Source organism: Pseudorasbora parva, chromosome 3 (genome assembly GCF_024679245.1).
Source record: "Pseudorasbora parva isolate DD20220531a chromosome 3, ASM2467924v1, whole genome shotgun sequence".
Classification (NCBI taxonomy): Eukaryota; Metazoa; Chordata; class Actinopteri; order Cypriniformes; family Gobionidae; genus Pseudorasbora; species Pseudorasbora parva.
The window spans coordinates 13,064,399-13,087,733 of NC_090174.1; the positions used below are offsets into that span (position 1 = coordinate 13,064,399).

At 37.9% G+C, this 23,335-nt stretch overlaps 1 protein-coding gene across 1 annotated transcript in view; it reads left to right on the top strand.

Moving 5' to 3' along the window:
- fer (fer (fps/fes related) tyrosine kinase) overlaps window positions 1-21,452 on the top strand; it is a 68,205-nt gene extending 46,753 nt beyond the window's left edge. Inside the window, exons 13-19 of the mRNA XM_067437843.1 lie at window positions 3,272-3,328; window positions 4,651-4,766; window positions 4,917-5,011; window positions 5,157-5,280; window positions 9,178-9,332; window positions 9,470-9,592; window positions 17,605-21,452. Of these exons, the coding sequence (XP_067293944.1) occupies window positions 3,272-3,328; window positions 4,651-4,766; window positions 4,917-5,011; window positions 5,157-5,280; window positions 9,178-9,332; window positions 9,470-9,592; window positions 17,605-17,741 (807 nt within the window). The 3' untranslated portion in view covers window positions 17,742-21,452. The remainder of the gene's footprint in view (window positions 1-3,271; window positions 3,329-4,650; window positions 4,767-4,916; window positions 5,012-5,156; window positions 5,281-9,177; window positions 9,333-9,469; window positions 9,593-17,604) is intronic.
- The last annotated feature ends 1,883 nt before the right edge of the window (window positions 21,453-23,335 follow it).

Here is a 23,335-nt window from a genome sequence, read left to right on the forward strand (position 1 = left end):
AAGTAAAAAAAAAAAAAAAAAAAGAAGCAAATGTTTTAAAAATAGAAATCTTTTGTAACAGCAATATACACTACTGGTCAGTAATTTGGGGTCAGTCTTTTTTTCTTTTTTTTTTTATTAAATAAATAATTTTATTCAGCAAGGATGTGTTAAATTGATAACTTGATAGTAAAGGAGATTTATATTATTTGAAAACGTTTTTATTTTGAGTTAATGCTGTTCTTTTGAACCTTTTATTCATCAAATATATTAGGCAGCAGAACTGTTTCCAACACTCATAATAAATCAGAATATTAGAATGATTTCTGAAGGACTGAACACTGAAGACTGGAGGAAAAATTCAGCTTTGCATCACAGAAATAAATGATAATTTAAAGTATAATAAATTGAAAACCAAATATTTTAAATTGTAATAATATATCACAATATTACCAATTTGTTTCTGTATTTTTATCAAATAAATGCAGGCTTGATGAGCAGAAGAAACTTCTTTCAAAAACATTACGGATAGTAATGTCCAAACTTTTGGCCTGTACTGTATATGAACGCACAAGTGAAATATGTTCACACAAACTCAACATACATTGAGGTTCTCTAAGTTTGGCTTGCATTCACGATGCAACAGCATGCCACTTTAAAGCAATTTTTTTCTACACCTTTGGATAATTCCAAACATTTCTAACCATACTAGGTTATTATAGAAATGTAACAGTTTCACGGGAACATGGGAAATCTTGCAAAATCTTTAGAGAAAACAAACACTGCCGACAATGGGCAAGAAGAAATGGCGATAATAGTGTTTGGACTGCTTTTTACAGAATAATTTGTTCTGGGTACACAAAGAGCTTTACATATAGAAGGAAGAAATTTCCTCAACCATCCGAATAATACAACGGTAACCATATTGCACCAGAACACTCACCGCACACCAGCTTATTGGTAGAGAGGAGACGGTGATGAAGCCAATCATATATATGGATGATTAGAAGGCCATGATGGACAGAGGCCAATGTCAGGGCAGCAGTGGCTCATGTAGGTTGGCTACAAACCGGAAGGTTGGTGGTTCAATCCCCAGTTCCACCTGACCAAGTGTCGAGGTGTCCATGAGTAAGACACCGAACCCCAGCTGCCCTGAGCTGGATGGTGCCTTACATGGCTGACACCACCGTCGGTGTATGAATGGGTTAATGTGAGGCAATATGTAAAGTGCTTTGGTGGCCATGGGTCTGTTGAAAGCGCTATATAAATGCAGTCAGTTTACAAGGACAGAGGCCAATAGGCCTATACGCAGGGTTTACACCCCTAATCTTTTTCCAAAGAACATCATGGGATTTTTAATGCCCACAGTTAGTCAGGACCCCGGTTTAGCGCCTCATCTGAAGGACGGTGCTTGTTACAATATAGTGTCCCCATCACTATACTTACGTTACTTGCGTTAGGACCTAGGACCACAGACCCCAGGGTGAGCACCCCTTGCTGGCCTCACTTAGACCTATTCCAGCATTAACCTGGTTTTCCTAGGAGGTCTCCCATTCAGGGACTGACCAGCCGCTCAAGCCTGCTTAACTTAGTGGGAAACTTGGGGTACAGGGTGATATGACTGCTTAATATTCAACATTGGATATTTACGATTTGAGATGGGACCCAGACGTTCTTCCGAACCGATTCAATCGCTCTTTACACACATTACACTACAAGAAAAGCTGATAAAATAATCTGTAGAATCATCAAGGTAATAGGGACTTTGCCTAGAATTGTTGAAAGGGGAGAATTGGGAGCAAAATTGGCCCAATGGTCTTGTCATGTGTGGTTGCCTTAAGCTGTCTAAACCAGAAACTGCTTGTTTCGTTGTGTTTAGTTTTGAATAAGCATGTTGAGTGGAGTGCATTGTTGTCCAGGCTAATGTCTACACTGCAGGTCACTCATCCTCATGATGTTTAGAGTAATGGCCCTTTAATTGACGCTATTATCAGGGTTGTAGTTAATGTCTGTTCTCATTACCACGGCTGTAAATGCGTTGAGGTTTTAGAAAGGGATTTTCTGTGTGCGTTTTAATTGTCTTTGAACCCTCAAATGTAGCATACAGAGCTACATTCGCTATTAGTTTGTGTATACTCTAAAACACACAAACAAAAATCATGGATATGTACAGTAAATGTGTTTTCGTGTCTTTTAAAGTCCCCCTCTTATACTTTTTTGAATATTACCTTTCATGCAGTGTGATATATAGCCTAGCTTTTTGTGAATGTAAAATGTGTGCAAAGTTAAGATCAAAGTGTGTGACAAATAAACTTATTGTATCCTAAAAGAAATAATTGATTCTGAACTGCTAAAATGAATCACCAGCAATTCCAGTCTCACTTCCTGTTACATATCTATGAAACAATGTAACATTTGCATAATTCCAGCTTATGGCTTTCATTGGCTGCCTTTGAACGATGTCACCTTTGACCCGTCCACAAACACTGGTTGTAGCTGAGGCCTGGAAGAGTTTGGTTCTTGTTGTCAACATGATGAGATGATGGTGTTTTCAGCACTGCAAATCCAATATGTATGCATTTCAAAAGGGTGAGGACAGAATCGCGCTGCAATTGATAATGAAATCAGTGTATCAAGCACTGAAAAAGCATCCAGAGCTGAAATTCAGGTAATAAAGGTTAAATGGTTATAGAGGTTTTGTTTCTGACTTGCACTGTAAGCGGTAAATCAATCACAACAGACCAATCAGAGCAGAGTAAGTTCTCAGAAAGGAGAGTTTTAGAGAGACTGAATCTTTGAACAAACCACTTTCAGATTCTTTGAGAAAGGAGGTGATGTTCATGTATATTAGGAGATAATGAAAGTGTTTTTGATTATTGAAGCATTTAAATCTATTGTAGGAGACCTCCAAAACAAAATAAGGAACCTTTAAAATAGCATAATAGCATATTTACCCTGTGTGAATACCTGCAAAGATGAATAGATTGTGTACATTGTATAAAGCTGTTACAATAGTGCATTAATAGTCGAATAAAAGTGTAAAAGTAGAGGTTTCGCCAAAAAAGAGTTTTTTTTTTTGAAGATCTGCAAAAGATACCCCAGTATGTCTGTATGTGAGTGCTTTTGGAGAATTAGGTGATAATTGCATCATTATCATTCATCAAAGCAGTAGCACAGAGACTGACCCACAGGACGCTCAGCATCTCTCTTCTGTTTGTCTCTGCACGAGTCATTAGTTCATTAATGAACATGTGTCAGAAAGATAATTTGCTATTTTTGTTTGTTTGCTCAGGATAAGAAATGGATCCTCAATCATGAGGATGTCATTCTTGGAGAACTCCTTGGCAAAGTAAGTCCACATCTATTCTGCTTGTGGGTTGAGAACATTTATAATATTATTACTATTGCAGACTGCAAATACTGTGGTGGTACAGTACTCGGGTGGTAATACCATGGAACTTTGATTGAGATATACGTATGCCACCATTTAAAAGTTTGGGGTCAGTACAATTTAGTTTTTTTGAAAGAAATTAAAGAGTTAGTTCACCCCAAAATTCTGTCATTAATTACTCATCCTTATGTCGTTCCAAACCAGTAAGACTTTAGTTCATCTTCTGAACACAAATTAAGATCTTTTAGATGACATCTGAGAGATTTCTGTCCTTCTGTTGGCAGTTAGACAACTAAAAGTTCATAAAGCGTCCGCTTTATATGATGATCAGATTGAATTTAGGCTTTTTATCACATTTAAACATTGATCAGCAAACATAAAAAGAAGCTCAACCGAACTTACTTGATGTGCGAAAAAAACCTCTCACTGAAATTCCAACTTGCTGGGTAATACAGGATAATGAACCTCATTGGTTATTGTGGAAGATCAAACATGCTGCGTAACACTTGAGTGATTCATTGGTTCTCGCACATCAAGCGAACATGCTTGAGCTTCTGTTTACCAAAACTGATGTGTGAGTTGATGAATGTTTATATGTGAATGAGCCTAAATTCAATCTGTTCATCAAATAAAGCGCTTGTGTCTTATCAGAACATTTGGATTAAGCACCTCAATTCATATGGATTAGTTTTACAATCTCTTTATGAACTTTTTGAAGCATTAAAGTGGTAGTTACGTAGACTGTCAATGGAGGGACAGAAAGCTCTCAGGTTTGGAACGACATGTGAGCAATTACATTTTTGGGTGAACTACCAATTTAATTATTTTTGTTAAGCAAGGATGCAATAAATTGATCTAAACTATTAAAAGTGACAGTAAATATATTTATAATGTTACAAAATATTTATATTTCAAATAAATGCTGTTCTTTTCTCTCACCAAAAAAGTCCTGAAATAATGTATGAAAATTCAGCTATTCCATCACAAGAATTTTCAAAAGGTATACGGTTAGACCTTTTACAATATTATATATTTTCACAATTTACTAGGTTGCCTGAATGATTAGTCGACTACTCTGTCTAAAAAAATACAGCAAAAAAAGCACAAAACTAGGTGACTAGGTTGTTCGATAATTAGTTGTCCAAAGTACTAGTACTACTATGGTTTATGTCCAGAAAACCATGTTAAGGTGCATCTAGAAAAACGGCCATCGTTTTTGTTTTTTTTGGTATTTTATATGAAATAATATGCTAAGTGCTTTTGGACAAATGTTGTTTTAGGGAAATTTTGGTGAGGTGTTTAAAGGAACGCTGCGAGATAAAACCCCAGTGGCCGTGAAAACTTGCAAGGAAGATCTACCACAAGACCTCAAGATAAAGTTCCTCTCAGAAGCCAGGTGAAGACGCATTATGCTTTACGTCATACTTTCTCAGTCTTCGAACCACAAGAAATAATGTTCAATTTGTACACATTCTCCTACAAATAATAATGAGTGATGAAATAATGTGGTCATGTCCATATTCATTTCTGCTTTCTCCACCTCTAGGATCCTGAAGCAGTATGATCACCCAAACATTGTGAAGTTAATAGGCGTCTGTACCCAACGGCAGCCCATTTACATAGTAATGGAGCTTGTACCAGGTCAGTAAACTGGATCTTTGTCTCAGCCATTAGCCACTGAAACCCATTCTCGTTAAAAGTTGTGTCGTTCAATTGTTTGGGATGTTGATGTCTTTTTTAATTTATTGCATATCTGTAGCTCATTTATTTTGCTATTTTTCAATAGGCGGGGACTTTTTATCATTCTTAAGAAAGAAAAAGGAGGACCTCAAGACAAAGCAACTAGTAAAGTTTGCATTAGACGCTGCTGGCGGAATGGCGTACCTGGAGCTAAAGAACTGTATACACCGGTAAGAAAAACTGAAATGCTTCAGATTTAAAAGTGATACACCATATCCTAACAAAAAATTTTTGTCATTATAAAAAATTTCATCCAAGAGGCACAGTAAATTTTACCGGTCTGGGAATCCCCTACTTTAGAGGGTTTGTTTTGTTTTGTTTTTTGCTTAGCTGCTTTAAAATGGCTTTATTGCTCACTTTTAGACTTAAAATGCAAAGAAAATGACACACAGAAATACAATATATATAATTTCACTCACCTAGCCTATCACTTGAAGCAAAAATCCATCCTTTCTGTCCTTTTAAATGTCTGTGTTAGTTGATGAAGATTGAAATTATGCTTTTATACACTTGTTTCAAACCTGTATGAATTTCTTTCTTCAGCTGAACACAAAGGAAGATATTTTGAAGAATTTCAGTAACCAAACATTGAACTGGAGCCATTGATATTCTTCAAAAAATCTTCCATTGTGTTCAGGTGAAGAAAGAAATGCATACAGGTTTGAAACAACTTGAGGGTGAGTAAAGGATGACAGAATTTTCATTTTAAAGTATCCCTTTAAACCATCTAACATAGTGGATCATCAGCAGTAGCTCAAAAGTTCCTTACTTTTTCTTTATCTAAAAACAACTCGGCCACCCAGTAAAACATCAGTACCTAGCGGCACCTTCCTGTCCAATTTGTCTTGCTGCTTTCTGGTGGTGATTTTTAAACTGTGAAATGTGCTTTGGTGCATTGTGCTGTTTGAGCCAGAAGCCAGCCGGCTGAATACATGTCGTTCAGAAATGAGCTCTGGGCGCTCTCACAGCCGTGGCTCTATCAGCACCCCGCTAAAATCCATTTACTATCAGACATGATCATGTTAGGGGGCGGCGGTGGTTTGAGCACCTTTCTGTCAGATCACCCCTCTCTTCTCCGCCACCCCCCACTGTCGTTCCCCATCTCATGTCAGCAAGGCAATTTTTGGGATGTGACATCCTAATACGGTTGTGTAGGCGAGGACGGTCTGCTCAGCATAAATGCCAGCGAGAGGCACAGCAGTTGCTGTAGACTAGAATCTTAAATCACTGGTTGGACACGGAAGAGAATCTGAGAGAGACGTTATATACGAATATGATGATCGGCTCTTATAACTTATTAAAAATAATAATAAGGGATCATACCTTTAAGATTTGGTTTGTCTTTAAGATTTTGAATGTTGTGAAATGAAAATTCATCTCATCACTTATTTTTGGGCATACCCACCCAATGTTAAAATCAGTGCTATACTTAACACTCAATAGCAGTTATTTTATTTTTATTCCATTCCATCACGTCACAGCCGTTTACATGGCACCATTTTCAAATAAAAACAGAACATTTTATGCATTATGGGCTTTCATTTACGGTGTTTTGGGGGCCTGAAAACAAGTTTTTGAAGCCAATACTGTTATCATTTCCATGTAAACTACAAAAACGTATCGTTTCTTGACACTGCCAACTACTGGCCTGGCATCCATCATACAGCTTTTTTTAGTTGTTTTTGTAAATCCGTGTGAACTAGAATCATTTTGACAATGTTGTTGCCTATACGTGAAAAATGCAAAGGGAAAACTTGAAATAGTAATATTGTGTATATTACAATTCATAATAACAGTTTTCTATTTTAATACAAACCCGATTCCAAAAAAGTTTGGACACTGTACAAATTGTGAATAAAATCAGAATGCAATGATGTGGAAGTTTCAAAATGTATAACTATAAGATAATATAACTATATTAAATTTCATGGCAATAACATGTCAAAAAAGTTAGGACAAGGCCATGTTTACCATCCCCTCTTCTTTTTATAACAGTCTGCAAACGTCTGGGGAACTGAGGAGACAAGCTGCTCAAGTTTAGGAATAGGAATGTTGTCCAATTCTTGTCTAACACAGGCTTCTAGTTGCTCAACTGTCTTATGTCTTCTTTGTCGCATCTTCCTTTTTATGATGCGCCAAATGTTTTCTGTGGGTGAAAGATCTGGACTGCAGGCTGGCCATTTCAGTATCCGGATCCTTCTTCTACGCAGCCATGATGTTGTAATTGATGCAGTATGTGGTCTGGCATTGTCATGTTGGAAAATGTAAGGTCTTCCCTGAAAGAGACGACGTTTGGATGAGAGCATTATGTTGTTCTAGAACTTGGATATACCTTTCAGCATTGATGGTGCCTTTTTAGATGTGTAAGCTGCCCATGCCACACACACTCATGCAACCCCATACCATCAGATATGTTGGCTTCTGAACTTCAAACTCTTTGCAATTTTTCTCTGAGAAACTCCTTTCTGATATTGCTCCACTATTTTTCGCCTCAGCATTGGGGGAATTGGTGATCCTCTGCCCATCTTGCCTTCTGAGAGACACTGCCACACTGAGAGGCTCTTTTTATACCCAATAATGTGTCCAATTGACCTAATAAGTTGCAAATTGGTCCCCCGGCTGTTCCTTATAAGTACATCTAAATTATTGCTACCTGTCCAAACCTTTTTGGAATGTGTAGCTCTCATGAAATCCAAAATGAGCCAATATTTGGCATAACATTTCAAAATGTCTCACTTTCAACATTTGGCATGTTATCTACTGGATATTTTATTGTAAGTAAAAATATAAGTTTATGGGATTTGTAAATTATTTAAATCCTTTCTAATAATTCCTTTTTTGGAATCGGGTTTGTATATTTAAAAAAAATATTTGTATCATTACTCAAGTCTTCAGTCACGTCACGTGATCCTACAAAAATTTGCTGCTCAAGAAGCATTTCTTCTTATCACTGTTGAAAATGGCTGTGCTGCTATATTTTTGTGGATATTTTTTGAGTAGAAAGTTATAATGGAATTTTTTTGTTGTTGTAAAATTATAAGGCAAAGAGCCCTAATTCAAATTATTTAAAGCACAGCTAGCTGTGGATTATCCCGCTTATACCATGGTCATTTGCCAGCATTGACCACTTAAAGCTGTTATTGATGTTTGCAGTGCAATATTTGACCAGAAGGTTAAAGAAGGATCTAGCATTCTGCCTGCTTTAAATCAGACACATATAAAGTCGTGTGGTAAGATGACATGTATGTGAAAAAACTTCAGAAAGACCATGGTAAAAAATGTTTACTGTTGCAATTCACAACCTCACCACTAGATGCTGCTAACATTTACACACTGTACCTTTAAATTTAAAATATGTCAGTGCTATTGTTTTGTCTCAAGATGCACATCAGTAATGTTTTTTTCTAAGGCACGATATATTATAATATGTGTATCATTTTGACTACACATGTATGTACTTGGCAACAGTAGCTGGTTAAAGCAAATAGAGTAAGAATGTAGTTAAAACGTGTTTTTATTATATTAAGAGTGCAAGTATAAAATGTTTTTGTCTGTCATCCTATTTTTGTGGAAGGTGGCCATGTCTGTCCCTTAAACTGTTAATTCTGAGACCATTTTCAAGGTTTTAATCTGGTTTATAATAAACGATGTGTAAATCCATATCACTTAGAGCGTTGCATTTTCTGCAGGAACTCAAGTTACTTTGTTACTCTGAAGTTTTGTGAAACACTAACAGATGAGAATTTTTGGATATTCTCAGTGGCTGTCTTGACAGCAGAAGGTTGAGCATCCTGTCTTGGCCGCTGACGGTCATTGAGCACTTCTTCCAGACTGGGCCTGTTCAACGGCAATCACAGTATAATTGTCTAGACTGTCTACTCCAGTCCCTGACAGCTTTTCATTTGGCAGAAGTTAACTTAAATTTGAAACCAGTTTAGACCAATTTTCTCTTAGATGATTTTGTTGACAGATGTGAATTGTCCAATCGAAGTTGTGATTGCGAGCTGAGAGTGCACATGTTGTGTTGTTCATTATGTGCTATTACACCATTTCTCTAAATCTTGCAGAGACCTGGCTGCTCGTAACTGCCTCGTGGGAGAGAATAATGTGCTGAAGATCAGCGATTTTGGGATGTCCCGACAGGAGGACGATGGCATCTACTCCTCATCAGGACTGAAACAGATCCCAATCAAGTGGACTGCACCAGAAGCACTGAACTATGGTAAAGCACTCATGGTGTGATGGTGTACAAAGATGATGAGAGCAAATTGATTGCTATGAATTTGTATATATTTTGGTCAAGCAGTCAGTTCTTAGGTCGGATCCAGAATGATGTTTGGAATGATGTTTAAATTACAGGGAGATACAGCTCAGAGAGTGATGTGTGGAGTTATGGCATCCTCCTGTGGGAAACCTTTAGTCTAGGAGTGTGTCCTTACCCGGGCATGACCAACCAGCAGGCTCGAGAACAGGTTGAAAAAGGTACAAAATGGATCCCATTTTCAGTGAATGCACCATTTTTTAAATTGTATTGTTTTTATTACATTTTTAAAATTAGTACATTTTTGTTTTATATTTTATTAAAGGTGAAGTATGTGGTTTCTGTGACACTAGTGGTACCTAGCGGAATTACAAAAATAAACAATGCGGTGCAAATTTTCCAAAGTAGGCAACTTTCAATCCAACAATCCAACGCTCTACATTGACTTTGTATTGCGTGAGGCTGCCTCCTTGTCATTTCGGAATTATTACAAAAAACAGAACAATGTCTAAAAGCTAATTTGTAGGGGTGTGCATTGGCACTGCCTTCACGATTCGATTCGATTACGATTCACCAGGTAACGATTCGATTCGATTCGATTCTACGATGCATTGTGATGCATCAAAATTCTACTGCACACAAAGCAAATTTTTCATCAGTCATGAGGCAATACAAGCAGATATTAAACAACAAATTGTATTGGCTGCTATGTGTCACCTGTATTTTTGACATAAAAGTTATTAAATAAAATAAAATGTAATTAAAAAAAATTAAATAAAATGCAATTAACCCTTAAATGCATGACTGTTTCACCAAACATTCTTACATATTCAGGTCGTTAGCGACCCAGATCTATATTTAACATGGATAGACCTCTACCTGTCGTGATAATATATAAAACTCCTGATTTTAGAGTAACAGCTACAGAAGAATAAAATAAAACCTATTTCGTTACCTTTTGGAGCTTGGAAGGATTCAGTTTGAGCAGATGTTTAATACCATCATCATATGACCTCGTCAGAGCTCGTTTACCAGTATATTCAGCATCTGCCTCATATTCGCGATCTCCAGCATATTCTCCAAACTCATTTTCAATGTCTTCAAAATCAATATTTTGATCACTGACAGCTTCTTGACCACATCCATCATCAAGAGACAGTGAAACTAACATATGATTGTGTTTAGTACTTGCTCTCTGCTGTAAATCACTAAGCCATTTCAAGTTTTGCAGATTATAATTATCGTTTCGTTTTCTGTCAGAGGTAACTATGAGTAAAACGTCACTTCATCATTGGGTATCAGACATTGCCACCTTGTGGAATAAAGGTGAATTGCGCCGTATTTCGTCATTATAGATTAATTTATTATTGTGCAAAAAATATATACGTACAATCCTACACACCTCGGGTCGTTAGCGCGTTTTTAATAACCTGTCTATCGCGGTCATCTCCCTCCGCCTCAGCCATCTTCCTTGTTGTTGTTGTTATTCTCCCGGAACCGGAAGTATTTGAAACTTCACAACTTTATCGTCCGCCAGTGACATAATCGATTATGGCACTTTGCCGCATTGATGCTGAATCGTTCATGCCCCGCATCGCGATGCATCGCCGAATCGATTATTGTTGACACCCCTACTAATTTGTGACAAAATGAGCAGCAAACACGCTTTTTGTTAGCTCTCGACCCAAAAAATGAGCGTTTAAGGAGACAAAAGTGGGTACAGGCAATAAGACGTGAAGCTTTAGCAGGAAGAATGGGGAAAATTTGGGATCCTGACACTCAGTTTGCCTACATGTGCAGCAGACATCTTATCAAATATCCAAATGTCGTTTTTATATATGATATTTCCTTTCTCTGATGACTTTCCCCTCCATTGGGTGTAGTTCTCGGTGTAATACATGTTGTGCTCTGTCTCTATTGCAAGTATGCACTCGTTTTTTGGGTCAGCAGATTATAAACACTTCTGGGTTTTTGTTCCTGGGTTTTTAGCTTGTGCTCTGAACACCTTGTCACATATCAGCTTTTATACATTGTTAGTTTTTTTGTTATAAGTCAGAAATGACAAGGAGGACGCTTCCCACAATAGAAAGTCAATGGAGACGGTTGGTTTGTTTTCACCTCCGGTAGGCGTGGCTTTCAGATTATGACGCGTGTCGCTCTGTCTCTAGAGAGTGCAACAGTGTCCGTCCCCTTTATCAGCAGCGCTGGTTCCGGAACTATTTTTCCCATTAATTTTGTCAGGACAAACTCTGATGTTGGCTTGAGAAAGCCTGACGAGAAAGTTTTAAAAGCTTGAAATTTGAAGGTTTTCTGTTTGAGGTTTAAAGTAGTTTTAAGTAGTTTTTAAAGGCAATATAATCACAATGCCAACAAGTTTTAGCATGTTTTGTATCGTGATGTAATACATTGCTAGCATGCGTTGCTATCACCATTTTACATGACTAGCATGATTCTAACATGATTAAGCATTTTAACATGTTGTTAGTGTTTTTCAAACATGATTTAACACATTGCTAGCATGTTTTCTAAAGCCAATCAGCTATGAGGTAAATAACACTTTGATTTGAAGCAAAAAGGTTTTTTAAAATTGGACAAAAAGACAAAGATCAAATTAAAAACAATGGGAGAATATAAAACTACTCATTTACAAATGGAAGGCGAGCGGCCGAAACTTTTACTTTATAAAGTTTTAAATATGGATATTTAGCTTACACAAACGCATCGATACATCAAACCCCCTGAAGCTGTGTGGTACACGTTATTTGACGGACAGATGCAATTTTTATTGACTTTAAAAACAGAGCAACAGTCACTGCTATTATAAAGCTTGGATTAGCCAGGACTTTTTTAATATAACACATTTTGTTAATCGGAAATAAGAATGTCATAAACCCGTAGGATGACTTGAGGGTGAGTAAATCATGCGCTAATTAAAATTTTACCTTAAACTATCCCTTTAAGTACTTAAATGACAGCGTAGAGAGATTGACTCAGTTTCATCATTTGAGGTACTTCATGAGAGTGGGAGGAGCTAAAGAGCTATTTTGACTCTGATTGGTGTAATTCTCTACACAGCATCATGGGCAATGTAGTTCACCAGAAATTTAGCTTTTAAACATAACTATAAATATATAAAAATTAAAAAAAGCTGAAATAATACGCACTTCAAGAACCCACCTGTTGCACTCTATAGATATTATACGGCAGAGAAACAAGCGTGCAGCAGCTTTAGAATATTGTAGGGTTAGATGATAAATCGATTTTATCGATTCATTCGAATGTGTAGTTTACGACGATTTGTGTGAATGTTAATCGGTTTTCTCTTTAACATCCGCCGACGCTCCCCTCTGGGCTCCCGTAATGGCTCAGCCCTCCCCCTGTGCGTTTGCCATAAACAACAAGGACAGTGTCTTACAACATACAGTTTCATTTGTAATTGTTTCGGTGTTTCGCAGAACAATTAACAATACCCCGCTGCAAAGCGTGTTTGAAGTCTGAACTAGTGATGGGGAGTCGACTCCAAAGATTCCTCGACTCTGAATACCCCAGAGTTGGGGTCGACTCCAGTACAGGAATCGACTCTCTGTGTCGACTCTATTGCTGTGTCCTTGTTTACTAAATCTCTCATCTAAAATGAATGGCAGTTGAGTGCACTATAACAAAGTAGTGAAGGAAATTAAGCGGGCGGGAGGTAAAACACTGACGTAGCTAATAGATCGAGATACACAGAGGGCTGTCGCAGAAACTTTGTCTCACACATTTATCTGAGTGCTTACTTTTATTTTTAATTATAGGCTTCCTCCATGCTAGTGTTTTATATATATATATATATATATATATATATATATACAGTCTTGTTCAAAATAATAGCAGTACAATGTGACTAACCAGAATAATCAAGGTTTTTAGTATATTTTTTATTGCTACGTGGCAAACAAGTTACCAGTAAGTTCAGTAGATTCTCAGAAAACAAATGAGACCCAGCATTCATGATATGCACGCTCTTAAGGCTGTGCAATTGGGCAATTAGTTGAAAGGGGTGTGTTCAAAAAAATAGCAGTGTCTACCTTTGACTGTACAAACTCAAAACTATTTTGTACAAACATTTTTTTTTTCTGGGATTTAGCAATCCTGTGAATCACTAAACTAATATTTAGTTGTATGACCACAGTTTTTTAAAACTGCTTGACATCTGTGTGGCATGGAGTCAACCAACTTGTGGCACCTCTCAGCTGTTATTCCACTCCATGATTCTTTAACAACATTCCACAATTCATTCACATTTCTTGGTTTTGCTTCAGAAACAGCATTTTTGATATCACCCCACAAGTTCTCAATTGGATTAAGGTCTGGAGATTGGGCTGGCCACTCCATAACATTAATTTTGTTGGTTTGGAACCAAGACTTTGCCCGTTTACTAGTGTGTTTTGGGTCATTGTCTTGTTGAAACAACCGTTTCAAGGGCATGTCCTCTTCAGCATAGGGCAACATGACCTCTTCAAGTATTTTAACATATGCAAACTGATCCATGATCCCTGGTATGCGATAAATAGGCCCAACACCATAGTAGGAGAAACATGCCCATATCATGATGCTTGCACCTCCATGCTTCACTGTCTTCACTGTGTACTGTGGCTTGAATTCAGAGTTTGGGGGTCGTCTCACAAACTGCCTGTGGCCCTTGGACCCAAAAAAAACAATTTTACTCCCAACAGTCCACAAAATGTTCCTCCATTTCTCTTTAGGCCAGTTGATGTGTTCTTTGGCAAATTGTAACCTCTTCTGCACATGCCTTTTTTTTAACAGAGGGACTTTGCGGGGGATTCTTGAAAATAGATTAGCTTCACACAGACGTCTTCTAACTGTCACAGTACTTACAGGTAACTCCAGACTGTCTTGATCATCCTGGAGGTGATCATTGGCTGAGCCTTTGCCATTCTGGTTATTCTTCTATCCATTTTGATGGTTGTCTTCCGTTTTCTTCCACGTCTCTCTGGTTTTGCTCTCCATTTTAAGGCATTGGAGATCATTTTAGCTGAACAGCCTATCATTTTTTGCACCTCTTTATAGGTTTTCCCCTCTCTAATCAACTTTTTAATCAAAGTACGCTGTTCTTCTGAACAATGTCTTGAACGACCCATTTTCCTCAGCTTTCAAATGCATGTTCAACAAGTGTTGGCTTCATCCTTAAATAGGGGCCACCTGATTCACACCTGTTTCTTCACAAAATTGATGACCTCAGTGATTGAATGCCACACTGCTATTTTTTTTAACACACCCCTTTCAACTAATTCAACTAATTGCCCAATTGCACAGCCTTAAGAGCGTGCATATCATGAATGCTGGGTCTCATTTGTTTTCTGAGAATCTACTGAACCTACTGGTAACTTGTTTGCCACGTAGCAATAAAAAAATATACGAAAAACCTTGATTATTCTGGTTAGTCACATTGTACTGCTGTTATTTTGAACAAGACTGTATATATATATATATATATATATATATATATATATATGTATGTATGTATGTATGTATGTATGATATTAATGCAATAAATAGGGTTTCCCATGAAACCTAACTATAAATCATAAGAACTCACATCAAGAAGAAATGCATCAATAAGTGTGCATTATTTTATGTATAGTATCTTTAACTCACCTTTTAAAACGATGATCATGTGTGTTTAGCGCCATCACTCCACAACAGCTTTTTTCGTGACTTTTCCTATGTTCAATTATGTATTGGCAAAAGATACATAGATATGTTGATAGCCACTGAAGTCATCGGCATCGCTAAATTGGACTAATTTGGATTGCCACGGTAAAAGTGTGTGGTTTTAATAAGAGGATTTTAAGACTTTTTGACGGGGGGAAATAATTGAAGTGTGTAAAAACTGTCGAGTCGGGGAGTCGATTCCATAGACTCCCACAGTGGGAGTCGGGAATCAGAGTCGACTCCAAAAAACCTGGAATCGAAAACCCCTAGACTGAACGGAACTGCGCTACCCCGGGTACTCATTTGACCTACGCAAACAACGAATGCAGCGTAAGCTCATACACAGGCCAATCTCGATCCAGTGAGAGCTTTTAAATTCACCACAGAATTAATAACATCGCTACTGCAAAATCTAGTAGAAGAACTCTGTTATATATCACAGATATCAGATCAAACAGAGCTGATGTGGGGAACAAATCAACATTCACATTACTGTAGTAACACCACATGGATTTAATGTTGTTGTTGTCATTATTTATTTCAGGGTTCGTACAACTTTTTAAGATTGAAAATCAAGCACTTTCCTGGGGTTTTCAAGAGCTTCACACTTACTTCCAGCACTTCAAAGCTCTAAATAGTCAATTTTAATGTAATTTTTAATGTGATGATTTGTAAAACTAAAAGTTTAAAGGGGTATTGTGGAAGAAATAGTCAAAAAAAAAAATGTTTTTTATTTTTATGTACACGATTTTGTGGCAAACAAGGACTTTTATTTTAAAAAGATAGGAAGTGCCCACTATAACCAGTAGATAATATATGGAGAAAAGTAGGAAGTCACAAAGTCTCATGAAAAACAAAACTTTTCTTCAAATTACACAGAAAACAAGTAAAGAGTCCTTTTAATAATCACTTAAGCTCGAGGTCAGTTCAGTGTGAGACTATTGAAGAACAATGGTTACCTATATTTAATAAGAGCATAATATTTACATTTTTCCAATACTTTTTTGCACATTACAGTTGTTAATAAAAGATAATTTTATCTGCATATCAATTCATAAACCTCTAATATGTATACTGTATATTGCAAAAGATATGGTGCCCATTTATACTGTGGAATAGTCTGGGTTTATTCACATGCTTAAATCGTGAATGGGAATATTTTGTGAAAAATGCAGGGATTTTTTTTTTTAGGCCATATCGCCCAGCCCTAGAATATTGATTGTATTTGAAATTTGAAATGTTTTTTTTGTTGGTAACCCTGTATATCTTTACTTATTGTACAGTTAATGAAAGTTATCATGAGCATTGAAATGTTTGACGCGGATGTCATAACAAATGTCCGTAAACCGGGAAGATTTTAAAAGGAGCGGTTCATTCATAAATCCGTAAGACTTTACCTTCATGCTGTGGAAATGAAATGAAATGAAAATGGGCGGGGCTACATAAAGTCTATAGGTTGAGCTGGAAAGACTGATAAATATGAGTGGACCACCCTCAATGTTTTGATGATGCCCATTAACGGCACAGTAATTAGTATTCAATGAACAATAAATTGGGATAAGATAATGTATTTTAACATTAAAGGGTTACTTCACTGCTTTTTCATATTAAACTGTTATTCCCTTAACTAAAATGAGTTGTTACATACCTCTTTTGTCTCAGTGTGTGCACTTAATCTCTCTGACGGGCAGTGACGATCTGATAGCATTTAGCTTAGCCCACTAAGCCCAGTTCATCACTATGGTACCAAACAGATCAAGTTAGAAGTACCAAACACCTCCATCTTTTCCCTATTTAAATATAGTTACACGAGTAGTTGAACGATCAAGTATGGTGACAAAATAAAGCGTGGTGCATTTCTAATCGGATTAAAAAGGAGAACTATAATGTATGGCGGAATAGCACTTCTGAGAGTACTTCGGCTCGGTGCAGTAAAAAGTCCCGGCCGAAACATCTTCCCTCACATCTCCCCCTCACTCTCTCATTTCTGTCAATAGGGAGATGTGAGGGAAGGGCCGGGACTTTTTACTGCGCCGAGCGGAAGTACTCTCAGAAGTGCTAATCCGCCATACATTATAGTTCTCCTTTTTAATCAGATTAGAAACGCGCCACGCTTTATTTTGTCACCATATTTGATCATTCAACTATTCGTGTAACTGTATTTAAATAGGGGAAACGTGGAGGTGTTTGGTACTTCTAACTTGATCTCTGTTTGGTACCATAGTGAATGAACTGGGCTTAGTGGGCTAAGCTAAATGCTATCAGATCGTCACTGCCCGTCAGAGAGATTAAGTGCACACACTGAGACGAGAGAGGTATGTATCAACTCGTTTAAGTTAAGGGAATAACATAGTTTAATATGAAAAGGCAGTGAAGTATCCCTTTAAAGATATCATACATACTTCACTTTTAATTACTATACAGTAAAATAAGTAACAAAATCACTGTTAGCCTTTTAATAATCTTTCATATCCACCATCAACAACTGACATAGAAAGTTTGTTTGTGTATAACCTAGGTTACAGAATGTCCTGCCCGCAGAAGTGTCCAGACGAGGTGTACAGGATCATGCAGCGATGTTGGGAGTACAAGCCTGAGAATCGGCCCAAATTCGCTGACATTCAGAAAGAACTGGCCGCGGTCAAGAAAAAATAGCCTTTAATGAGGACATGGCTGAAAGGCCAAACTCATACTTCACATCCAGGTGATCCCTAATCTGCAGAGAGAAACACAACAAATGTTTCGCCCTCGAAATCACATGCTATTCTTGTACTAAAGAGTACTCCGTCACATAATCACTGTGTGAACTGCCTATGCACCAGCTGTTTTGAGCCATTAGCATGGAGAGAGGTCTCAGCTTTGCTCTGATGTCAAAATTATGCAGATTTCCCTGTTTTTTTTTTGTTTGTTTTTTTGTAACTGAGCAACAGTTAAGCTATGACAGACAGAACGTAAGATATATGAGGTGTATTCAGTATGCCATTGAGAGGTGCTTCACCTAAAAATGAACATTTGGTTATCATTTTCTTACCCTTATGCCCGTCTGTCTTCTGTGGAACGCAAAAGAAGATATTTTGAGCGTTTCAGTCTTTCTTTGTCCATTTAATAAAGGTTGGTTTTGGACCCCATTCACTTTCATTATATGGACAAAACGGGTGACACGTTCTTTAGAATATCTTCTTTTGTGTTCCAAAGATGAAAGAAAGTCATACAGGTTTGGAACGACATGAGGGTGAGTAGACGATGACGGATTGTTCATAGTTGGGGAACTATCCCTTTAACATATGGAGATGAATGTTTGAAAAAGGGCTGTTTGTCCACTCAATGGTGTTTTTTTGTTTTTTAAAGTCCTAAACCTGTTTGATGGTTTGGACCGTTTTATAGTAAAGCCATTTTATGTAATTTTTTATATTCCTGGAGCAATAGAACCTTTTTGGACGATTTTTTCTTTAGATGTTCGTCAGCTCGTTCACACAAAATAACGTGTTACATCCGTAAGATTTTCACTGAGTTACATTCCAACTTTTCAGCACTCATCAAGCAATGACACCAAATGCATATATTTACCGAAGTGCAATTTATGATCACATGAGCGAAAATGTCATACTAGAGTCAGGCGGCCTTAATGTATAATCAAACGATTGTGTAAGGCTGCTTGAGAGCTGTTGAACGACATGGACACGGCACCAATCTACACTTTACCAGCCTTCAGATTTCTTCCAAATACTTCAACCTCTCACCTCTTCATGGTTCATGCCATTTGATGTTTATAGGGATAATTCTGCACAAAACAAAGTACTGTCATCATTTACTCACCCTCATGTCATTCCTAACGGGTATGATGTTAGTTTTTTTCATAAAACACAATAGGAGAAATTTAGTGCAATGTTTACGCTGCTCTTTTCCATAGAGTGAAAGCAAATGTTGACCAGAGGCTGTGAAGCTTCAAAAAGACCAAAAGGCATCATTAAAGTGGTCTGTATGGCTTTTACGCTACATTCCATGTCTTCTGAAGTGCCATTGCCATTCACCAAAAAATCTTCATCCATTTTAGATCACACGTCTTTTTCAAAAATGAAACTTCTGTCATTAATTCCTCGCCCTCAACTTCCTCTTCAGAACACAAACTTCCAAGGTCCAGAAAGGTAGTAAAGACATTGTTAAAACAGTCCATGTGGCTCCAGTGGTTCAACCTTAATGTTACGATGAGAATACAAAACAAAACAACACAACTAACGACTTTATTCAACAGTTTCTTCTCTTCCATGTCATTCTCTTAGGCTGTTCACATAGCAAACACAGTGCAATGCTTCCGGGTTTTACGTCAGAACGCCGACTCAGTATTGGCCAGCTCCTGCGTCAACATCACACGTGTCGTTGTGCCCACGTGAACAGCGTTGGCCAATAATGAGCCGGCATTCTGAGGTAGAAGCCGGAAGTAGTTAGTGTATAACAACGTACATCTTTAGTTTGATCAGAGTATAGGTAACAAGTCAGACTATTTTTGGGATACTTTTATGGTGCTTTTTTTGCAGCCTGACGGTCACATTTCGCTTTCATTGTATGGAAAAAAGAAGCTTGCCTTGGACATTCTTGGAACATCGTACTTAATAGGAAATTAGATCATGATGACAGTTTTAATTTTTCAGTGCAGCATCCCTTTAACATTTACATTGTTGCCATGTGGCATCTTAGACGTCACCAAAAGCTCTGTCCAAAAGTGACTGTTGTTTGTTCGGTTGGGATCTCGGTTCATGGAACAGTTATTTTTTTGGTAACCAGCAACCAAAGCCAAATCACAAGCATGTTTATTTGTATCTATGCCATTGTCTTGGATTGTGATGTTCTTATTCTTGTGCAACATGTGCGTTTGTGCTATTTTACCAGCGGGTTCTCTCATGCAAACGTCCCTCGTGTTCTAACGGATATGCATTTACCTCCACGAGTATTACAGGTTTGGTTACACAATGGTGTGTTTTGTATTAAGACTTTCCCAGGTTATGTCCCCAAGCGGGCATCTGCGCGGACCGATCCGATGCGTCTTACCAGCGACTTCTTGTTCCAGAGTCACATAAATTTGTCGTTCCATTTCCACAAAAATGGAACAGTGGTTTCTTCAAGGTTTACTCTATAAAAGCATTCCTTTTGTATTTTGTAAATACTTTTTTGTAGATTCAGTAATGTAATTTTGTAGGTGTTCAAAAGGTGTTTTTTTTCCCCCACTGCAAAACTGATGTTTAAAATGTAGATGTCTGTCAGGAATATGCCTCAACGTTCAGCTGTAATAGTAGCGAGGAAGACCCAGATCAATACTGCTCTAATATTTGCACATTTGGAATATGTAAAGAGCATCGACTGTTTCTTTCTAGTTTGCAAGAACCTTTTTTTTTCCTCTTCAAGTTGTTGCCATCACTAATGCAGCCAAAAGGAATACAATGCATGTGCCAATCATGCAGAACTGGTGACAGTTTAACCACAAAGCTACTGTATGATAGTTTGGATTCATATCCTTGCATGATTCAGATCATTTTTTTTTGGTGAAGCTGAGCTTACATCAATTAAACTACTGGTGACTGAGCTCTTCTGATTTTTTATTTTATTTTTTATGTCAAAGTAATTATCCCTATAGTGTGTTTTTGATTCTTTTTATTTATTTGAAATACTGTAATATTATTCTAGCATTTTAATCTTTTGCTTTTTTTGTACCGTTCACTATAATTCTGTCAGCGTATTAAAGCAAACGCCAGTATTGTCTCACATTATATTGAAATGTGTTATTCAGAGACATTGGATTTTCCTTTCCCGTGTTTGACTTGCACAGTGATCATTTAAACTTCCATCAGAAAAAATGGCTTGTCAGCGATATTCTAATAAATCATTCATAACTGACGTTCACTTTTAAAGTACTTAAGCAAAAGTTTCTGTTGTCAGTCTGACATCCTCTACTCTGTGCTGAACTATTTATTCTGTGATGGAACTTTTTATATATTGATTGCACTTTTGGCCCTTTTGTGCTTTAAAATGAATCCCCTATAATATAAAACAGCAAATTGTTGTTTCAGGTAATGATCAACTCAAAGCTATATTGAATTGATCCTTAAACACAACTAGAAAAGCAACACTGGACGTTTGATTTTCAAACGAATGCTTATTGTAATTTTCACCCCTAACCCTGAAAGAGGAAATATGACGAGATAAATGTTTGATTTTGGAAAACTTTTTTTTTTTTTCTTCTCTTCTCTCCCCCATGTAGTTCTTTCATCTGTCTCTGTTTTCTCATAGCACCTCTCTGATGGACATTCAACTATAACAATGTCTGCTCATTGTTTATATTGTACACTTGCAATAAAGTTTTTTTTGAGTCTTTGAACGTGCTGCTTGAAATTAATTCATAAAAGTGAGTGTTGGAACTTTATGATGATTAATGTGTGCAACAGGGTCAGTCTATGAATAGGAAGTGCTTAAAGGGGGGGTGAAATGCTGTTTCATGCATACTGAGCTTTTTACACCTTTAAAGACTTGGATTCCCATCCTAAACATAGACAAAGTTTCAAAAACTAATGTTGGACGTTTGATGGAGTATTTCTGTGTTAAAAATACTCCTTCCGGTTTCTCACAAGTTTTGGAGAGTTTTTTTCGAGTATGGCTCGACTTGACGTTAATAGATTGGAAGGTCCTTGTATGGGCCGTACGGGCTCTTCTCCCGGTAGGGTGCGTGCGCGTGTGACTAGAGGGAGAGAGGAAATGCACGCCCGAAACACTCTCAGGTGCAGATCCAGTGGTCCGTGAACACTTATGTTGGTTATAGTCCGCGCCGCACTCCACTATATTCCTATGGGTGACGTCGAGCGACTTCAACGCTTCAGCACAGCATTCCGGGAAGGCAGCGCTGCATTTGAACCGATTTGAACGCAGAAATGACGGGAAGCTTCACAACATCGCTTCAGTCGCGTCGCAAAGTGGATTTCCACGGTCACTGCTGTCACAGGACTTCACCAAATCATACCAAAGAAGTGTGTTTTTGACGGAGCGGTCCCAGCGATAAAGGTTCGGTCCTGCTTTGGAAGCAGCCGGTAAGTAGCCTGACCAGCCAGACCCACATCAAGATGTTTGGTCTGGAAATTCACTATTGACAGGGCTAAATCCGAGGGGTGGGATAAACGGTTGTCTTTCAAACTCCCTCTGCACGCGATAGGATAGCGCTACACCAACCAGAGCAACGAAGGTGAAGCGGAGCTTGTTGATAGATTAAACATTCACCGTAGCCGGTCGGCTAAACTCAGAACACATCTTCCCTTTTTAAGAATGACTTCAGTGCCGTTCTTTGTTCTTTTCTCAGAGAAAAGCTTAACTCCAAGTCTTCCAGAGTCGCGGTCAAAGCTGATTCGAAAGACCGCCGTTCGCCAGTTTCTGTGTTTACTAGAAGCACACAAACGCAACTTGGCCATCGTCATTATGGCCCCGCCCACCGACTCTATACACGATGTGATTGGCCCGGCAAAAGTTCGGCGATTACAGCTCAGAAGGGTATTGAGAGTTGCTAGACGACACTCGCGGGCAGATTAGATTTGCTGCCGCTAGGGTGCGTCTAGATTTCTAGGCTAGTGTCACAGTATAAACGCTGCAGAAGTCAAATGACATACATTCCTAATGAGCTCTCGTGATGAGAGCTGAGGTAAACCCGATAACATACATATATATATATATATATATATATATATATATATATATATATATATATATATATATATATATATATATATATATATATATATCTCAAGTATGTGGTTTATTTATTAAGAAAGCTATTTGAAAATTTGATCTGGTGTTTTCGGAGGTGTGAGACCCAGGCGATCAGCGGAGCTCAGCGCTCATCAACCCCGGTGAGAGCAGCCTTAACTCGGCTCGTCCTTCTGCCGACTGCCGCTGCCTGGCAGAACCCCCTCCCATGACGCGAATTCGCGTCTGTTGTGTAGTGAATGTCACACGCGAATGAGGCGAATGGATTCAAAATGTTCACGCGTCCAACTTCGCGCGAATAGAGCAATTTATTCGCATCATTCGCGTGCGGTGTGAACGCAGCATAATGCACTGAAGCCTGGCAAACAATCGAGCTAAATGAAGAGTTTCCAGAAGATGGCACCGCGAGCTTGTGCAGTGCTAACAGAATACAGACTATTTATGCTTGTATTTGTATTTACTTTTATAAAGCGCGCGTGCCTCTCACACTGGTCACTATGGTTGATTTG